Source organism: Toxorhynchites rutilus, chromosome 1 (genome assembly GCF_029784135.1).
Source record: "Toxorhynchites rutilus septentrionalis strain SRP chromosome 1, ASM2978413v1, whole genome shotgun sequence".
Lineage (NCBI taxonomy): Eukaryota > Metazoa > Arthropoda > Insecta > Diptera > Culicidae > Toxorhynchites > Toxorhynchites rutilus.
In genome coordinates this window covers 70,602,308-70,620,182 of record NC_073744.1, presented here as the reverse complement: position 1 = coordinate 70,620,182, position 17,875 = coordinate 70,602,308, and the positions used below count along the sequence as shown (strand labels likewise).

The window sequence follows — 17,875 nt, the reverse complement described above, 5'->3', positions numbered from 1 at the left end:
AAGTTCAATTTCAACCTGGTACTGCACAGATATGGTTTTCTTTCACAAATGCTTAGCTATTTGGGGCTGCTTTGCGGAATGGCGAAGTGAACTAATAATGGTTAATAGTATATTGCAGAGTATTTCAGACAATGATTGACTCCTGTACATTGAATCCCATTGAAAAGGTTTTGTTTTTGTTGTGGTTGTGAAGTCGAATCAAAATCATTCGACTTCAACCGCTCCCATGGAAAAAAATTCAAACTATCTTCTTTTCTATTTTCAATGGCACTAACGTTCCTAGAAAAAATTTGCCGTTTCAACGGATTATCATTAGAATTTGGTTAAGTTTTCTAAGCCAAATAACAGGCTATAATAAAAATCGACACGCAAGTCTGAGAATACGGGTGTTTCAGTGAAGTCGGAAGAAATTATTTTGACGAAAAATTCCACGTTCAAAGCGAGAATCGAACTCGAAGCTTCTGGCACAATATGATAACCACTCGGCCACGGAAGCCGAACGGTCTGAAATATTTCTTATTTTAAGTTTTAGATAGTTTTGTGGCGTCGACGATGAGTACATCAATATGTTTCCCGAGTCATACGGCTATACGAGCTATACGATAATGATGAGATCAACACTGGAGGCCGTTCCGATATTTCGGATTAGTAGCGGAGTACACTATTCTCACAATAAAAATGAAATGGAATGTCAATCAGTAGTTTTAGACAGCTAACGTTTGCGTGCATTACTTTGCATTTCGAAATTGTGTCAATTTTATGTTTCAGACAGTTTTGGTTTCCCCGGGATCCATTTCCGTACGAGTAGGCGAAGCGACAAACAAAAATTACCAAAAACCAGTCGAAACAAAATCGTCGACGACGATGGAATAATCATGTACCGTTCTGAATCATATTTCGGACACTTTGTTCTAATATCTTGAAATGCTTAATGCCTTGATGATATAACTATAAAATTAATATCACAATTGCTTCTTTAGAGTAATCCCTTGGTTTCACTATCATTTCACATGAGAACTACATTTGAATTATAACATAATCGGCAGAAATCTAACAACACTACTCATTATCGTTTGTCTTTGACGTTTCCTTAGCGTGAGTACTTAGAATTTACCCGATCATAAAGATTTAAATTTCTCCCGTGTTTCATCAGTTCTCATCATCGTTAACAGTTTACTGTGATTGCTTGGTAAGTGTTCCGCAGTTTACTATAACATATAATCAAGTGTAATGTAATTTTCGTCCAAAAATGACAAAATAAAGTGTCCGAAATTTGAATTCAATCTGTCCGAAATTTGATTTAGTGTCCGAAGTTTGATTCTTCATTTGAAAAGCATTTTATTCGATGATTTTTTTTTATGTTTTCAATCAAATAGGTACCAAAGTAGAAAGCTTAAAAGCATATTGAACTAATTTATTAAAAATATCAACCAAATAATACTTGTGCATAAAGGTTAGATCTGTTTTCTGCATCATATGCCTTAAGCGTCCGAAATATGATTCAGAACGGTAAATAGCATGGCGGCTTAAGCCGGATTCAGACGGTGCGAGTAAACATACGAGTCGGTCTAGTCAGTTACTGCAGTGCAGCTACTCACACCGTGTGAACACATCATGCCAGTTAGTGTCATGTGTAATCCGGCGTGCAAACTACTTCAAAGTTTTTTGAATTTACTCGCACTCGCATCCCTCAAAACGTCAAAAACAGAATTTAGCGCTCGAATTAGGGATGTCAAATGTAAAGAAATGTCTCTATTTTTAAGATATTTGAAAATATGCGAAGATATTCATAGACTTGAAAATTATTGGAAAAACTAATAAAATCCTCATTGTTTCTAAACGTAATCGTTGTTATTTCGTGTTGCACGCTGGTGGGGCACGTTTTCATTTTGAGATAGTTTTCTTGAGAATCCCTAATAAAGAATCATTACCAGACATAATTTTCATTTAAAATTCACTAACAACTTGCAATAAAAGTATTGTTCTAAGAAACAAAATACATATTCGATTTAAAAAAAAGTACATTTTTGACTATCTACATCTACTATCATTTTCATTTCACAAATTGGTAGACGAAGCTGCTGGCAAGACGAAATAAATAAAATTTTAAAAAATGTTCTAGACTGTCATTTATAGCATCACATACTTCCGAAATTAACTCAGCTATGGATGCTTTCGAGATTCTAAAAAATATCGACAACAATCTGAACGATATTCCGAAAGAAAGGTACATCAATGTCGTTTTTTCTTATTTCACCTGGTAAGCCAATGATGTAGTACCTAGTTTCTCGTCAGCAGCTCACACTGTGTTAACGGACAAGGCGAGTCAACCAATTGTCAAGCGAGTTCATCGGCCCAGTAGCTGCTCACTGTCAGATCAGCTACTAGCAACGTATAAATGGGCCTTTAGTCATTTCATTAATTTATCGTGGACTTGCAAAATATGTGAACGGAAGAGTTGTCAAACGATCAATGTATTTTATATTTCTCTCTGATGTTATTGCATCTCCCAAGTGTACGTACTTTTCTAACCACAAATTTACTTGATTTGATACACTTAAGGCACTCAGTTTTAAATTTGACATGTACGTTGATTATCAACAACTAACTAATCATCAAACGGTATGCGTAGAAGTTCAGTGAGTTGACGATATTGTAACAAGTGACATTTAAGAAAATATATTAAAATCTATCTATCTATCTATATATACATATATATATATATATATATATATATATATATATATATATATATATATATATATATATATATATATATATATATATATATATATATATATATATATATATATATATATATATATACATATATATATATATATATATATATATATATATATATATATATATATATATATATATATATATATATATATATATATATATATATATATATATATATATATATATATAAAATGGAGTGATGTCTGTCTGTCTGTCTGATTCTTATAGACTCGGAAACTACTGAACCGATCGACATGAAAATTGGTATGTAGGGGTTTTTGGGGCCGGGGAAGGTTTTCGTGATATTTTGAGACCCCTCCCCCCTCTCTAAGGGGGAGGGGGTCTCAAAAGGTTTTCGTGATATTTTGAGACCCCTCCCCCCTCTCTAAGGGGGGGCTGCCATACAAATGAAACACAAATTTCAGCATTACTCGGAAATTAACCAAGCAAACGAAACCAAAGTTGGCATGTGAAAGTTTTAGGGTGCAATAAATGTTTCTATGATGGTTAGACAGTCCTTCCCCCACTCAAAGGAGGGGGCTGCCATACAAATGAAACACAAATTTCTGCATTACTCGAGAATTAATCAAGCAAATGAAACCAAATTTGGCATGTGGAGGTTTTAGGAAGCAATAAATGTTTTTATGGTGATAAGATACTCCTTCCCCCTCTCTTAGAGGGGGCTGCCATACAAATGAAACACAATTTTTTGCATTACTCGGAAATTAATCAATCAAACGAAACCAAAGTTGGCATGTGGATGTATATGTGCAGCTACGCTTGAATGCAGAATAAAGGGAGAAAAAGAATGCACACCACTGCAGTTTTAATGTCAAATGACATTAAAACTATAGTCATATTAGCCGGAATTGAGGGATGGTTATGAGCACGAATGGTAGAATGGAAATAGCATATTTTCATCGCTCTTCTGGGTACGGTCGACAGAAAGAGAAAACATATAAACGTTCAATTGATAGTCGTGTTTGCGGCTGTGTGTTTATTTCTGATGTGACTGTTAGAACCGAGCAATGCATTCTTGGTTACATTCGCAATACATATTGAGCCGTAACTCTTGAGCAAGGGCGGTATGTGATGGTTGAGAGAAATGTCGACCGTTTACAACACTGGTCGAGACAACGGTCAACACGCATCGCAGTATGCTGAATTGGCGTGAAAATTTCTGAAAGGCGTGAGCAGACGCGTGCAGAAACTGGATTGAAACGATTGGAAAACTAAACTATCCTGCAAATTAGAATTATTTGTTACTTTAAAATTAATATTAGCTTAATAAATACTTCAAATAAATTAGTTTATAGCGTAAAACTGGTGTTTGAGTGTTTTTGTGGAGAAAGTGTCCAGTAGTGAGGAATTAAGGGAATTCCTACCGTGAAGCACGTGACCGATTGTTGCTTATCGGTCCTCCCTCAACAGTTTCCGCAGGTGAGTGTGGACACGATTCGGCCATCAGTGGTAGAATTTTGACGGATAAAGCGCCCCTTTATTATTAATTTAACATTTTTCTAGCCATAATCGATTAAGAATATCGGAATATTTTCTTACTATTCGAGAGAGAAGAAACGAGAGAGAAATAAACGAGAGAGAAATAAACGAGAGTCCCTTAACAGTTTCCGCAGGTGAGTGTGGACACGATTCGGGCATCAGTGGTCAAATTTTTACGGATGAAGCGCCCCTTTATTATTAATTTAACATTTTTCTAGCCATAACCGATTAAGAATGTCGGAATTTATTCTTACTATTCCAGGGGAAAGAAACGAGAGTCTGAATTCATAGAAAGAAAAAAGTGTTTTGAAAAATATATACGATAAAGAATGCCTCCTAAAAAAAGAACAGCGATCGGTAGGTCTACACCTAGAGTTAAAAAGTTTAAACTAGCGCGAGCCTCAAAGACGAGTGAGCAAAGAGATGAAAGATTGGCGTCCGACCGAGAGCGCCACGCTGGAGCGCTATCCGCTGAGTCCAGTGAACGCCGAACAACAAGACAACAATCCGACCGAGCGCGCCACGCTGAAGCGCGATCCGCTGAATCAAGTGAGAACCGAGAAGCAAGGCTTAATATCGACCGACAACACCATACAGAGGCGCGTTCCTATGAGTCCAGTGAACACCGAACAACAAGACAACGATCCGATCGAGAGCGTCACGCTGAAGTGCGATCCACTGAAACCAGTAAGAACCGAGAAGCAAGGCTCAATGCCAACCGAGAGCGCCATGCTAGAAGAACTCCGCACGCTGACTTGAAGCATGTAGCATTTCGTTACGATCCTGATAGTGATTACCATCTTCATCCAAATGTGGTTATTGGGAATATGGATAAATTGTGTCTACACTGCAATGCCCTCAAATTTGCTAATGAGTCACCTGGAATGTGCTGCGCGAGTGGCAAAGTGAAACTTTCGGAATTGTCTACACCTCCCGAACCGCTATCATCTTTGGTGCCAGGTGCCACAAGAAAATCGAAAGATTTCTTACGAAACATTCGCAAGTACAATTCCTGTTTCCAAATGACGTCCTTCGGGGCAGATAAAATTGTGCGCGACAATTTTATGCCAACATTCAAAATACAAGGCCAAATTTACCACCAGGCACGATCGCTATTACCAATGCCAGATACAGAGCACACGTTTCTTCAAATTTATTTCATGGGAAACATTGAGGAACAAACAGATCAACGATGTCGTTACATTAGGACTACGGATAGAGAAATCGTTGCCGAACTAGAAATTTTCTTCCAACGCCATAACGAATTGGTGAAGCTGTTCAAAACTGCTCTCGATCAAATGCCAACGGATGACTATGTTGTTGTGATAAAGGCTGACAAAACACCAGTTGGACAACATGAGCGACAATACAACGCACCAACAATCGACGAAGTCGCGATCGTCGTAGTTGGGGAAGGATTTGAGCAGCGTGATATCGTCTTGCATCGTAGAGGAGGAGACGTACAGTTCATCTCAGAGACCCATCGGTGTTACGATGGATTACAGTATCCAATCCTGTTCTGGCAGGGAGAAGATGGTTACAAAATGGAAACAAACAAAAAAGTCAGCGCCATGAATTATTACGCGTATCGATTGATGATTCGCCAAAATACTGATAACCATCTTTTGAAATGTCGAGCGCTGTTTCATCAATACATTGTTGACATGTACGCAAAAATTGAATCTGAAAGGCTTCTCTACATCAGACTCAACCAAAGCAGGTTACGCTCGGAGGAATATATTCATCTACGTGATGCGATCAACAACGATGCTAATATCGATCCCAATCAGTTGGGAAAAACGTTTATACTACCAGCAACTTTCACCGGAAGTCCACGGCACATGCATGAGTATGCGCAAGATGCCATGACATATGTCCGTGCATATGTCCGTGTCGTGTCGACCTTATCTATTCATCACCTTCACGTGCAATCCAAGGTGGGTCGAGATAAAAGAACTTCTAATCGCCGGTCAGTCAACAACAGATCGTCACGACATCACTGCGCGCGTATTCAGGCAGAAGCTTAAAATGCTAATGAACTACATCGTTAAACATCACGTCTTCGGCGAAACACGTTGCTAGATGTATTCCGTTGAGTGGCAGAAAAGAGGATTGCCACACGCACACATCTTAATCTGGCTTATGGTTAAAATTACACCAGATCAAATCGATCAAGTCATCTCAGCTGAAATTCCAGGCAGAGAGCTTGACCCGGACCTTTTTGATGTTGTCATCAATAACATGGTTCATGGTCCATGTGGCACACTGAACGTGAATTCACCATGCATGGCAGATGGAAAATGCACGAAAAGATTTCCGAAATCCTTCGTTGTAGAAACAATCAGCGGCAATGACGGTTACCCATTGTATCGTCGGCGATCACCGGAAGATGGTGGCCGAACTGCCACAGTCAGCGGGCGCATTGACATTGATAATCGTTGGATCGTGCCTTACTCACCGTTGCTCTCAAAAACGTTCAGAGCTCACATAAATGTTGAATTCTGCAAATCGGTGAAATCCATAAAATACATAACTAAATACGTCAACAAGGGCAGCGATATGGCTATTTTTGAGATTAGGAATGTATCTCGACCTTCCGACGAAATCGAGCAATACCAGCTGGGGCGCTACATCAGTAGCAACGAAGCAGTATGGCGCATATTATCTTTCCCGATCCATGAACGACATCCAACGGTTACCCACTTAGCAGTGCACTTGGAGAATGGGCAACGTGTGTATTTTACTGCAAATACTGCCCGTGAGCGAGCGTTATCACCACCTCAAACGACATTGACTGCCTACTTCTTATTGTGCCAGGAAGATACTTTCGCAAAAACTCTACTTTACTCCGAGGTGCCAACATACTACACGTGGAATGCGTCAATGAAAAAGTTCCAGCGTCGCAAGAAAGGTAAAGCAGTAACCGGGCATTCAAATATATATGCAACCGATGCATTAGGACGCGTGTATACTGTGCACCCCACCAACTCGGAATGTTTCTATCTAAGGTTGTTATTCATAAACGTCCGAGGACCGACAACCTTCAACGATTTAAAAACAGTAAACGGCCAAATATGTGCTACTTTTCGCGAAGCATGTCAAAAATTGAATCTGCTAGAAAACGATGCTCATTGGGACATTGTACTCACTGACGCCGCAGATACAGCTCGACCGCAGCAAATTCGTACGTTGTTCGCGATCATATTGACGACCTGCTCTCCGTCCAATCCTGAGGAGCTCTGGGAAAAACACAAAGATGCCATGAGTGATGACATCTTGCATCGTGTAAGATCAGAAAATCAAAATCCAGAGATTCCATTCGGCCAAAACATCTACAACGAGGCATTGATTGCGATTGAGGATGCATGTTTGAATATCGCTAACAAATTACTGCCCCAGGTGGGTATGCCAGCACCGATTCGAGATTCAAATAACATTCTCGATCGTGACCTGAGACAGGAAACAGTTTATGATACGGAGGAGTTGGCATCATTTGTTGAGTCAAATATTCGAAACATGAATATAGAGCAGCGCGCTGTGTACGACACTATAATGAGTGCAATTTCGGAGCGGAGTGGAGGTTTCTTTTTTCTCGATGCGCCCGGAGGTACCGGCAAGACATTCTTGGTTTCACTCATTCTGGCAACATTACGAGCAGAACACAAAATTGCGGTAGCGATCGCCTCGACTGGCATTGCTGCAACTCTGCTCGCTGGAGGCAGAACTGCACACTCTGCATTAAAGCTACCACTCAATCTGCAGATCAACGAAGCACCAACTTGCAACATAAGCAAAAGCTCGGGTATGGGAAACATATTAGGTACATGCGAGATCATCATATGGGACGAATGTACCATGACGCACAGAAAAGCTCTGGAAGCGCTGAACAGAACTCTTAAAGACTTCCGAGGAAACAACGAGCTTTTTGGTGGTGCTCTAATTTTGCTGTCTGGCGATTTCCGTCAAACTTTACCAGTGATCCAACGGTCAACTCCAGTGGATGAATTGCACGCCTGATTGAAGTCTTCAGTACTATGGCCGTATGTTCAGAAACTGAGCTTAAAAACCAATATGCGAGTACAGCTAATTAGCTGGTCCAATCCTGCGGATGTGTCATTAATTAATGACACATCCGCTGAACGATTTGCAAAACAACTCCTAGACATCGGAAATGGAAAAATGCCCATAGATGAAACAACTAAGTGTATAACATTTCCAGCGGATTTCTGTGAAATTGTAGCCACCAAAGACCAGCTCACATCGAAAGTATTTCCAGATATCGCACATAACCATAAAAATCACCAGTAGCTGAGCGTACGAGCGATCCTTGCACCAAAAAACCAAGACGTTAACACAATCAATTGCAGCATTCAGGATGTAATAGAAGGAAATGAGAGGATCTACAAATCCATAGATACAGTAACGAATACTGACGAAGTGGTGAACTATCCGACAGAATTCCTTAACTCACTTGATTTACCCGGTTTGCCGCCACATGAGCTGAAATTGAAAGTTGGCGTTCCTATAATACTTTTACGCAACATAAATCCCCCGCGGCTTTGCAACGGCACTCGGCTCGCTGTGAAACGGATGATGGATAATATCACTGAGGCAACCATTTTAAACGGCAATTACAAAGGAGAGGATGTTTTGCTACCACGTATCCCAATGATCCCAACAGATATGCCGTTCGATTTTAAGCGGCTGCAGTTCCCGGTAAGATTGGCGTTTGCCATGACGATCAACAAGGCTCAGGGGCAGTCACTTGAAGTTTACGGATTGGATCTCGAACAGCCATGTTTTTCCCATGGACAACTGTATGTCGCTTGCTCCCGCGTGGGAAACCCGAATATAACATATCCCAAAGCACTACAGTGAAAAAGTTACTAGAAAAACTATGCTGAATCCAGTGATCACCGAGCAGAAGAGAAAACAACCGATTTCAACACGCAGAAGCACATTCGGTTTAGTAGACTGAGAGAAACACGCAGATACATGTTGTTCTGAGTACATGAAACACCGAGAAGCAAGACTGATCATCAACCGTGTAACAAGATATCCAACAGCATACCTGGATTGCTTGAAGAAATGAAAAATATATATATAAAAGAATAAAATATTTAAAAATACAAATATTTAGGAATAAGATATTCAGGATATTTAAGAAAGAATTGCTGAGGCAACGAAGTTACGTTAACAGAAATAAAACAAAAACACAAAAACAAAAAAAAATGTAACTCTATAATCATAACCACACATCACCAAACGAATTTTAACAAAACTCATTCCGAAATACAACCATAATCGTTTATTAAATTTATATTCATTTAGTTTTAAGCGTAGCAACGCTCGCACCGGGTTCAGCTAGTTGAAAATAAAAAATAAATAGGAGATAGGGAAAGTAGAAGTTTTTCTTTAAAAAATCGCCCATCGAAGCACCGTGCGCTACCTAACGCTCACAAAACGCAAATGCGTTAAGGCCGTCGTTTAAAAACGCTGACAAATCTGTTCTGTTCTTGTTTTTTAAGGGACTTTAACCAAAAAGGTCATTCGTCCCTAACGCTGACAAAGCTTCCGATGGTGAGACTTGGAGGGTTCCAGGAGAGCTTCAAAAAGAGGGCTCACTCTCTACTGTTCCAACCACCGAACCTACGGACACAAATTTGGACGGACTCATCAACGCGAGTGCTGTTACCGCCGGATAAACACCACATTGTTAGGTTTGTGTGCATAATGAAAAGTAAACACGAGTGAAATAGATTCAAATTGATCGCAAAAATAACGTTAATATATCGTTGATGCCAAATAAAGCGATCTACTTGTGAGACGCAAGTGTCAATCGTAACGCGACCTCAAAAAATTCATTTGACTTCAATGGTAGAGACAACCCCAAAACGAGCTGTTCTCGTCGGTGAGGCATTTCTAAATTGCTAGACCGCTCCTGGGATAGCTTAAGGTAAGTCTGCATGCTCGTGTACTAGTTGGCTAACCCCGACACACAACATGAATATCTTCCAATTAAGTCTTTTAAGTCGTTGTATTTGTACCCGCTTTTGTAGTCGGTGTTGGCAAAATGCATTCCGGAGTGCGAAAATGCATGGGGGTATAATGAAAGTATCGCGGCTTGCATGTATCTACAAATATCGATTTCTCGAATTCCTTAGTTTCGAAGTACGTGTTGGGGAAACATATTCCGGTCTGCAAAAGTTCAAGTGAGCACAAAAGTACCCGCAGCTTACATATATTTTGCAATGCTGATTTACCCAACTCCTTGATTTGGAAGTCTGTGTTAGGGGAACATTCCGATGTACAAAATGCATGCAGGTATGAAACTACCACCAGCTTTCATATACAGGTCGTAACTGCGATATATGTTATAATATATACTATTAGACGACGAATTTATCCAGCAATTTTTTTCAACTGTGATTTGTACAGTGGAAATAGTAGTAAAACAAGTGAGTAATTTAACGAATTAAAGGAGTATGTTATGCGAGCGAATGCAAATATACATCATGTATTATGCATTCCTTCTTTCAGCTTGGTTCCCTTAAATGTAGTATGCAACACAAAATTGTGTGCAATAATTTGTTCTATCAAACCAATTAGTAAGATCTTTTTCGAATGTAAACTATTGAAGTAATCATATGCAAGTTTTCATGTCAATCAAATTTCATGCAAGATTTCATCAAAGCACCCATACAGTGATCGATCGTTCGTCAATTGAGCCGGAAAATCAATACAATTATCGAATTTTACTCGCTAACTTAGTGGTTTTCAACCTTTTTTGCTGAATTTTCCCCTTTACGAAAATTAATCCCAGTGGTTCATCCCTCTCAGTATTTTTTAAGAAAGTCTGTAGAATATCAGCAAGGTAATGTAAGAATACACACGATTTTCAAGTTATATTCACAACATATTTTACAAAAATGGTATATTAAGTTTGGCAAGTCAGTATGGCACATGCGTCTGAACGATTTCCGCCAAAATCGTGATTCTTGAGAACGTTACGATGTTTTGTCACTCTGTTACGGAGTTTTTTTCCCATCAGCAGCATTGTGGAAAATCTAGATTCACATAAATTCAACGCAAAAGACAACATTCGTAACGCTTACTCCGCATATCAGGATACGAATCGATCATTTAAAGATTGATTAGTTTGTTCGGAAATTAATAAAATAATAAAAATTTTCATGACCCATAATCATAATTCTCAATAATTCAATTCCTTCCATAATAGATTAAACAGTAGAACCAATGCGACTTGATTTTGATGTATTTTTTTGGTTGTGATGTCTGCGAACGAGCATTATTTCACCGAAAAATCTACTGCTACTGATGCCTTAGAATAAGACTAATAATAAGAATAAGACAATGGAAGGAAATCACATACCATAGCTATCCATTAAAAATAAAGCAACTTCATGATTTCGTGTGTATTTTACCGAATTCGTGAGTATGTCCACCTTTTTTTTGTTTCTTCCCCATAATCTTCATATTCAATGTAATCAATGACGATATATTTTTTTTGTTTACCGATTCACATATACTTCATCTACCATTCCACCCTGTTATGTGTCAAACTGATATTCATTAATCATTTTCAGTCAGACAATTGAACTTCCTATTTGGAGTGTCGAAAGAGTTAAACTGACAGATTTCTGAACAATGAAATGAATTACATTAAAAAAAAACTTTTCTGAACAATCACAGTCCTACGTCAAACCTCCGTCCGTGCCTCTAGGCTCAGATTCTACTATTTTTAAATTTTAGTATTTTTTATGAAAATTTGAACGTTTTTCCACATTTCATCTTCTGATCAGAATTGTGTAGGTATTGTAGTTCTTGAGTTATAATTTTTCGTAAAAAATCGAGAAAAAATTTTGTCCCATTTTTGAATATTTCAATTGCATAGAGTAATGCAAAAGGGCAAAAGTGCTTGAAATAAAAGCAAATAAAATTCCGTTTTCTTACCAAATTGTAACTATATATATTACCTTAAAAACGTAGTACAAGCATTTCTCGAGTTGTGTTTGTAATTGGACAAATACCTACCGTTCTGAATCGGACGTTCGGACGCTTGAGGCATATGATGCAGAAAACACATCTAAACTTTATGCATAGGTATTATTTGGTTGATTTTTTTAATAAATTAGTTCAATATGCTTCTTATCCTTCTACTCTGGTGCCTATTTGATCGAAAACATAAAAAAATCATCGAATAAAATGCTTTTCAAATGAAGCGAATAAAAATCAAACTTCGGACACTATATCAAATTTCGGACTGTTTGAATTCAAATTTCGGAACGAAAATTACATTACACTTGACTATATTTTATAGTCAACTGCGAAACACTTACCAAGCAATCACAGTAAACTGTTAACGATGATGAGAACTGATGAAACACGGGAGAAATTTAGATATTTATGTTCGGGTAAATTCTAAGTGCTCACGCTAAGCAAACGTCAAACACATACGATAGTGAGTAGTGTTGTCGGATTTTTGCCGATTATGTTATAATTCAAATGTAGTTCTCAAATGAAAGGATAGTGAAACCAAGGGATTACTCTAAAGAAGCAATTGTGATATTAATTTTATAGTTATATCATCAGTGCATTAAGCAGATTTTAGAACAAAGTGTCCGAAATATGATGTTGTCCGATATATGATTCATAACGGTAGTTGAAATATTGCTTTATTTGCACATGCGATTTTGAGGTATTCGAACCTGTTTTAGCTATTTCCCGCTCATCCCGGTCAGAGAGCTTTGATTTACGTGAAACTCGCTCCTTACCGTATTCTTGAGGATTCGCCAAATAATTGAGCACTACTTGATGGAATCGTCCATTTTCCTCTGATATCAACATTTTCTTGGTGAAACGTATCGATTTGTCTTTCTTCTCTCTCCGTGAGGATATTCCCCTCGGTATTTGCCAGATTTAATTGACCAAAACAATAAAAACAACGGAAAATGTAACTGGTCTTATAGAAACTTGACACATGAAAAATACAAAACCTTTGGTTTACGCTCAGCGCTTGCACACACACATATGAAAATCATGCAGTGTATGGCAGTCACCAAAACCTACACATTAGAATATAAATCGAAGCAATGTTTGTTTACAATGACACAAAGCAGCAAGATCATCACCTGGTCTTGAAGAAGTTGGACAGAGTGTATATAAAAATTCATCACGCCCAGCAACTGCTTGTTCGGTACATCACACATCACCCTATAGCAAACATGGCAGACCACCTGTGGTGCAAAGTGTCCGCATAAGAAAAGACTTAATTTCTGCCAATTTGCCCAGATCTGCTTGTCAAAACTTTATTATGCATGCCATTTCACGCAGACAGCTTCCTTCGGGCTATGAATGATTCATTCGCTGGGTTCTGGGAAGGTCGAATCGCTTCTGTCCCGCGTGTAATCATGTGTCTATTGAATCGTTATTTATGGGATACGCGGGGGAAGTGTTCTCGAAAGTATGTGAAAAGTTACTTCACGGTTCAGTTTGCAAATAGAATCATATTTTTGTCCGACTTCATTGCCTTCCGGAATGATAATTTTGACCTCTATTCCGCTGTAAATTATTTATTGTGATTAATGTAAAGCAAGAAAGAAGTGTGTAAACGCCAGCCTCATCCTCGCACGATGGAGGAAGCTGCTTCCATCCAACTGGGTACTTATTTACGACCGGTTTTATGTTTCTTCTTATGTGGCCGCCGTTAGTCGGTATATATCGTCTATTTTATTTATGTGTAACCTTGTGATAAGTCTGGGGGTCGTGGGGTTATAATAGCGTCACTGCAGAAAAATCTCCGCTCTGATAAAAATGAGATTCGGGGGTCGACCAGGGAAGCTCTCATTCCCGGTGGTAGTTTCATTTTACTTTTGCTAACTTGACGGTATCATCTTTCCGGTCTCCGCCTAGGCTTCCGTCAATCAAAAAATCTGTTTTATGATTTACTTCGCTAGCTGTTACTGCTCACAAGATAGGATTTGCGATTACGATTGGTTTTATGCGGCCTGTTTATCGCTAGTAATTAATGCGTATTAGGGCCATGGTGTACTCATTCCCAGCTAACGAATTATCAGACAATGATTAAAGCTCGCGCGGAGCTCCATTCCATGCTGTTTGGGTTGAATTCGATGCGGTTGCGTAGTAACGTATGATCAACTTCTTTTATTTTCTAGTTAAATACCAGTACTTCGGATTCATGGGAAATGGGATCAGCTAGAAGTAACAACAACATATGATTGTGTACCTACCTGCAGCGATGATATGAAACACACAGGGTTGTCTCTGTTTGCCAATCCGGTTGGTGGCTACACAAAGCAGTGTCCCGTAGTCCAACTCGGTCATCGGTGTGTATGATACCACGGATGAGGTTCCTATTGCAGATTGAAAATGGGAACGAAAATTTAGTTCATCTACATTGGATTTGTAAAATGTAAAAAATGTGTAGCAAAATATATTTTCTCCTCATACAAGTTTGTATTTTATTTGATTCCCATCATATCTCGTTCTAAATGTGCAGTGTTTGGATATCGGACAATATTGAATGATACACAATGTGTCATGCAAGCCTAAGACAAGATCAGACAATAGGAGGTGTGGCCAATGAAAATAAATAGCGTTGGATTTGTATTGAATTTAGAAATAGTGAATTTAATGAATATTACGATATTTAGTTTAAAGGAAATGTGCAGGAATTACATAAAAGTTTATGTATGTGTTTTTTTTTACAATGGAATGAAGTGAACGGCACAACACTCAATTTGTCAATTTAGCTTCGTTAGGTCCCAAATGCGATTTCATATTTCGGAATATAATTTCCATTGCTAAGAAAAAATGGAAAGTCTCATCATTCACTATGCAGATGGGAGAGTTGTTAGCTCTAGCTCGTAAATATGAAAAAAGAGATGGTTGATACGAGGGTCACTATTTATATTTCGGGAATTGGCAACGCTGATGTCATGTGAGTCCATCTGACGGTTCCATCGTAAAGTTTGACATTTTTGACGATATACGTACTCAGAACATTTTGTCATACGGACGCTATTTGTTTATTTTATATTTAGTTGAAAGTTTGGTCTCGGCAAAAAAATTGAACTGAATCGTGAACATTTTCGTGCGATAATTTTTTACGACTTTCGACGTGGATTATCACAACAAGAGTGCGTCAATCAACTTAATTTGACTTTTGGCGATGAAGCTCCATCAAAAACCACTGTGTATCGCTGGTATAGTGAATTCAATCGTGGTCGTAGTTCGCTGTCCGACGAGTTTCGTGAAAGTCGTCCAAAATCGACTGTAGTGCCAGAAAACATCGATGCTGTGCACGAAATGATTAAGCAAGATCGTCATGTAACCTATTGTGAGATTGAGGCATCCCTAAGCATTAGTTCCACCAGCATATATGCGATTTTACATGAACACTTAGTTGTGCGAAAATTATGTTCACGTTGGATCCCATATAATTTGACAATCGCTCAAAAAAAGGCTAGTGTCGATTGGAAAAAATGCTTTGAAAATTGGTTTAAGCGCATGCAAAAGTGTATCGATCATCGTGGCGAGTACTTTGAAAAACAATAAAAATATATTCGCAGCTTAACTATTTGTTTTTGTTTCTATTCCCGAAATATAAATAGTGACCCTCGTACAATCCAGGTTGTGTTTTACTGACTACAATCTATTGTTACACTGCTGACATGTTCTTTCCCGCTGACTCATTTTGATGATATAACCAGCAATATAGATCAACGAGTTAGTGACCATTCTATCCTGGATTCCTCGAGTCGAGAAAGACGCACCACGCTAGATATGAGGTACTGACTAGGGGGGCGTTGCTGATTAAGGGTCAGCTGCATCCCAATAGGAAGTATCCCGTGTCGGGCACACGTACAGAGCATTGGAGACAGCAACATCCGAATTACGAAAACACTTGTAATACTAACCTCGAGCCAACCGCGAGTAATCGGTTACATATTACTAACATAGATAATAAGAAAAATTGTCAAAGTATTGAACTCCCGGCCCCGTGAGGCTAACGCCATATGAGCCTTGATAAAAATATATATTGTGGAAAAAAAAATAGATCAACGAATTTTGTTCTGTTCTGTCGAGGAAAGTTTTCGCTTCATCGGTGGTGTACTCATAGTCGAATTCAATATTCATATCATCCACATTCTCACTAGCAATAGCAAGTCCATCAACTCAAGAAGATGTTCTTGTGTATCGGCTGTATAGGAAGCATTCGGTACTACGGTCATGTATTGCGAAAGATTTTCAAGTTGTTCCTGAATTGCAATGGGGTTGAGCGCCGGTGTTTTGCACGAATCAACGAGAAAAGGCCCTCCAGACAATCTTAAAAAAAACCGAAATTTTAAAATACACTCGACAAAAAAAATTAGAAGAACAGAGTGCGAAGTCGTAAATTTTGAGTGATTTTTGACATGCCGTAACTTCGTGAAAAATCAACGCATATCGAAGGGATGCTTTTATTTGGTTCCAAGAACGTTCCTGTAGGACCTTCCCACACAGAGATATTTCAGTTTGAATGAAAAATTACCCCTTCGTCTTTGATGATGAATAATTCAATAAACAACCTTCGCACCGCAAATCGAAAGGCAGTTTTGAAAACTCCAATAAATTCTGCACAAGTATAATTTGTTACTGCAAATGTAATGTAATCCACTGTAATCCTGCAAATATATTCTAATATTTGCAGACAAATTTTTAGCTTGGTGTATTCCCTAAACATCTGTGAACGTTTCATATTCATATGTTCAGCCGTTTTTTCTAGCCGATTTATCAAAATTTGGAGTAAATTAGAGGGGCATTTAAACGCAAATCGTACCAGAAGTATAAAATCATACGCGAATCTATAAATGAACGATTTGTTTCGTCCCATTCTAGCTATTCGCGATGACAGTGCGACAGTGTCGACTTCTAGTGGCGACTTCCAATTAGGGGCGTAATTTGGGTCCCAAACTCGTTAGTATAATCTCTATCAGACTAGAAGACACGGAGCTAGTTCAATTACTAAAAACACGTATTTCTGACTTTTATTTGATCACTAGCTGACCCGGCAATCTTCGTCCCGCCCAAAATTTATTTTTCGTTGATTGATCTGCTAATCTACCTTTTAAAATTACCTTTTACTATAAAATTCCAGACACAATTCTCGTTCAAGATTTTTCAACCACTTGCAAATAAAATGTTTCTCCGTAATTACGGCTGCCACCGTGTGTGTAGAATCCGTAAGAATCCATCCGCCGTGACAACTTTGATGAACTCGGTGTTATTATGAATACCACGATACTGTCACGTCACGGGGAAAAGAAGTATATTTGACACTTGTGTGTTAGATGGTGAAAGCTAGTCACGCGGAATGGAGTAAGTTTTATTTCGGATTTATTTAGCTTTTTTGCTAACGTTTTGTATCTTGTCTTGTTTCTTAAGTATGAAAAGATAAACAAACAGCAATTTACTCGCTTGGTGGCATTTTCAGAACGAAATCCTGACGTATCCAGAGGACGTAAATTTGTTTATTTGGATTCGATAAATGCGCTATGGGATGTAATTGAGGACTAAAAATGTAGCTCCAGTAGACCGATTGAAACAT

General features: G+C 38.5%; 1 protein-coding gene across 1 annotated transcript in view; it reads right to left on the bottom strand.

The window, feature by feature from the left end:
* Positions 1-17,875, bottom strand: part of LOC129773940 (hemicentin-1) — a 569,029-nt gene that overhangs the window by 32,282 nt on the left and 518,872 nt on the right. Inside the window, exon 11 of the mRNA XM_055777641.1 lies at positions 14,517-14,639. Within this exon, the coding sequence (XP_055633616.1) occupies positions 14,517-14,639 (123 nt within the window). The remainder of the gene's footprint in view (positions 1-14,516; positions 14,640-17,875) is intronic.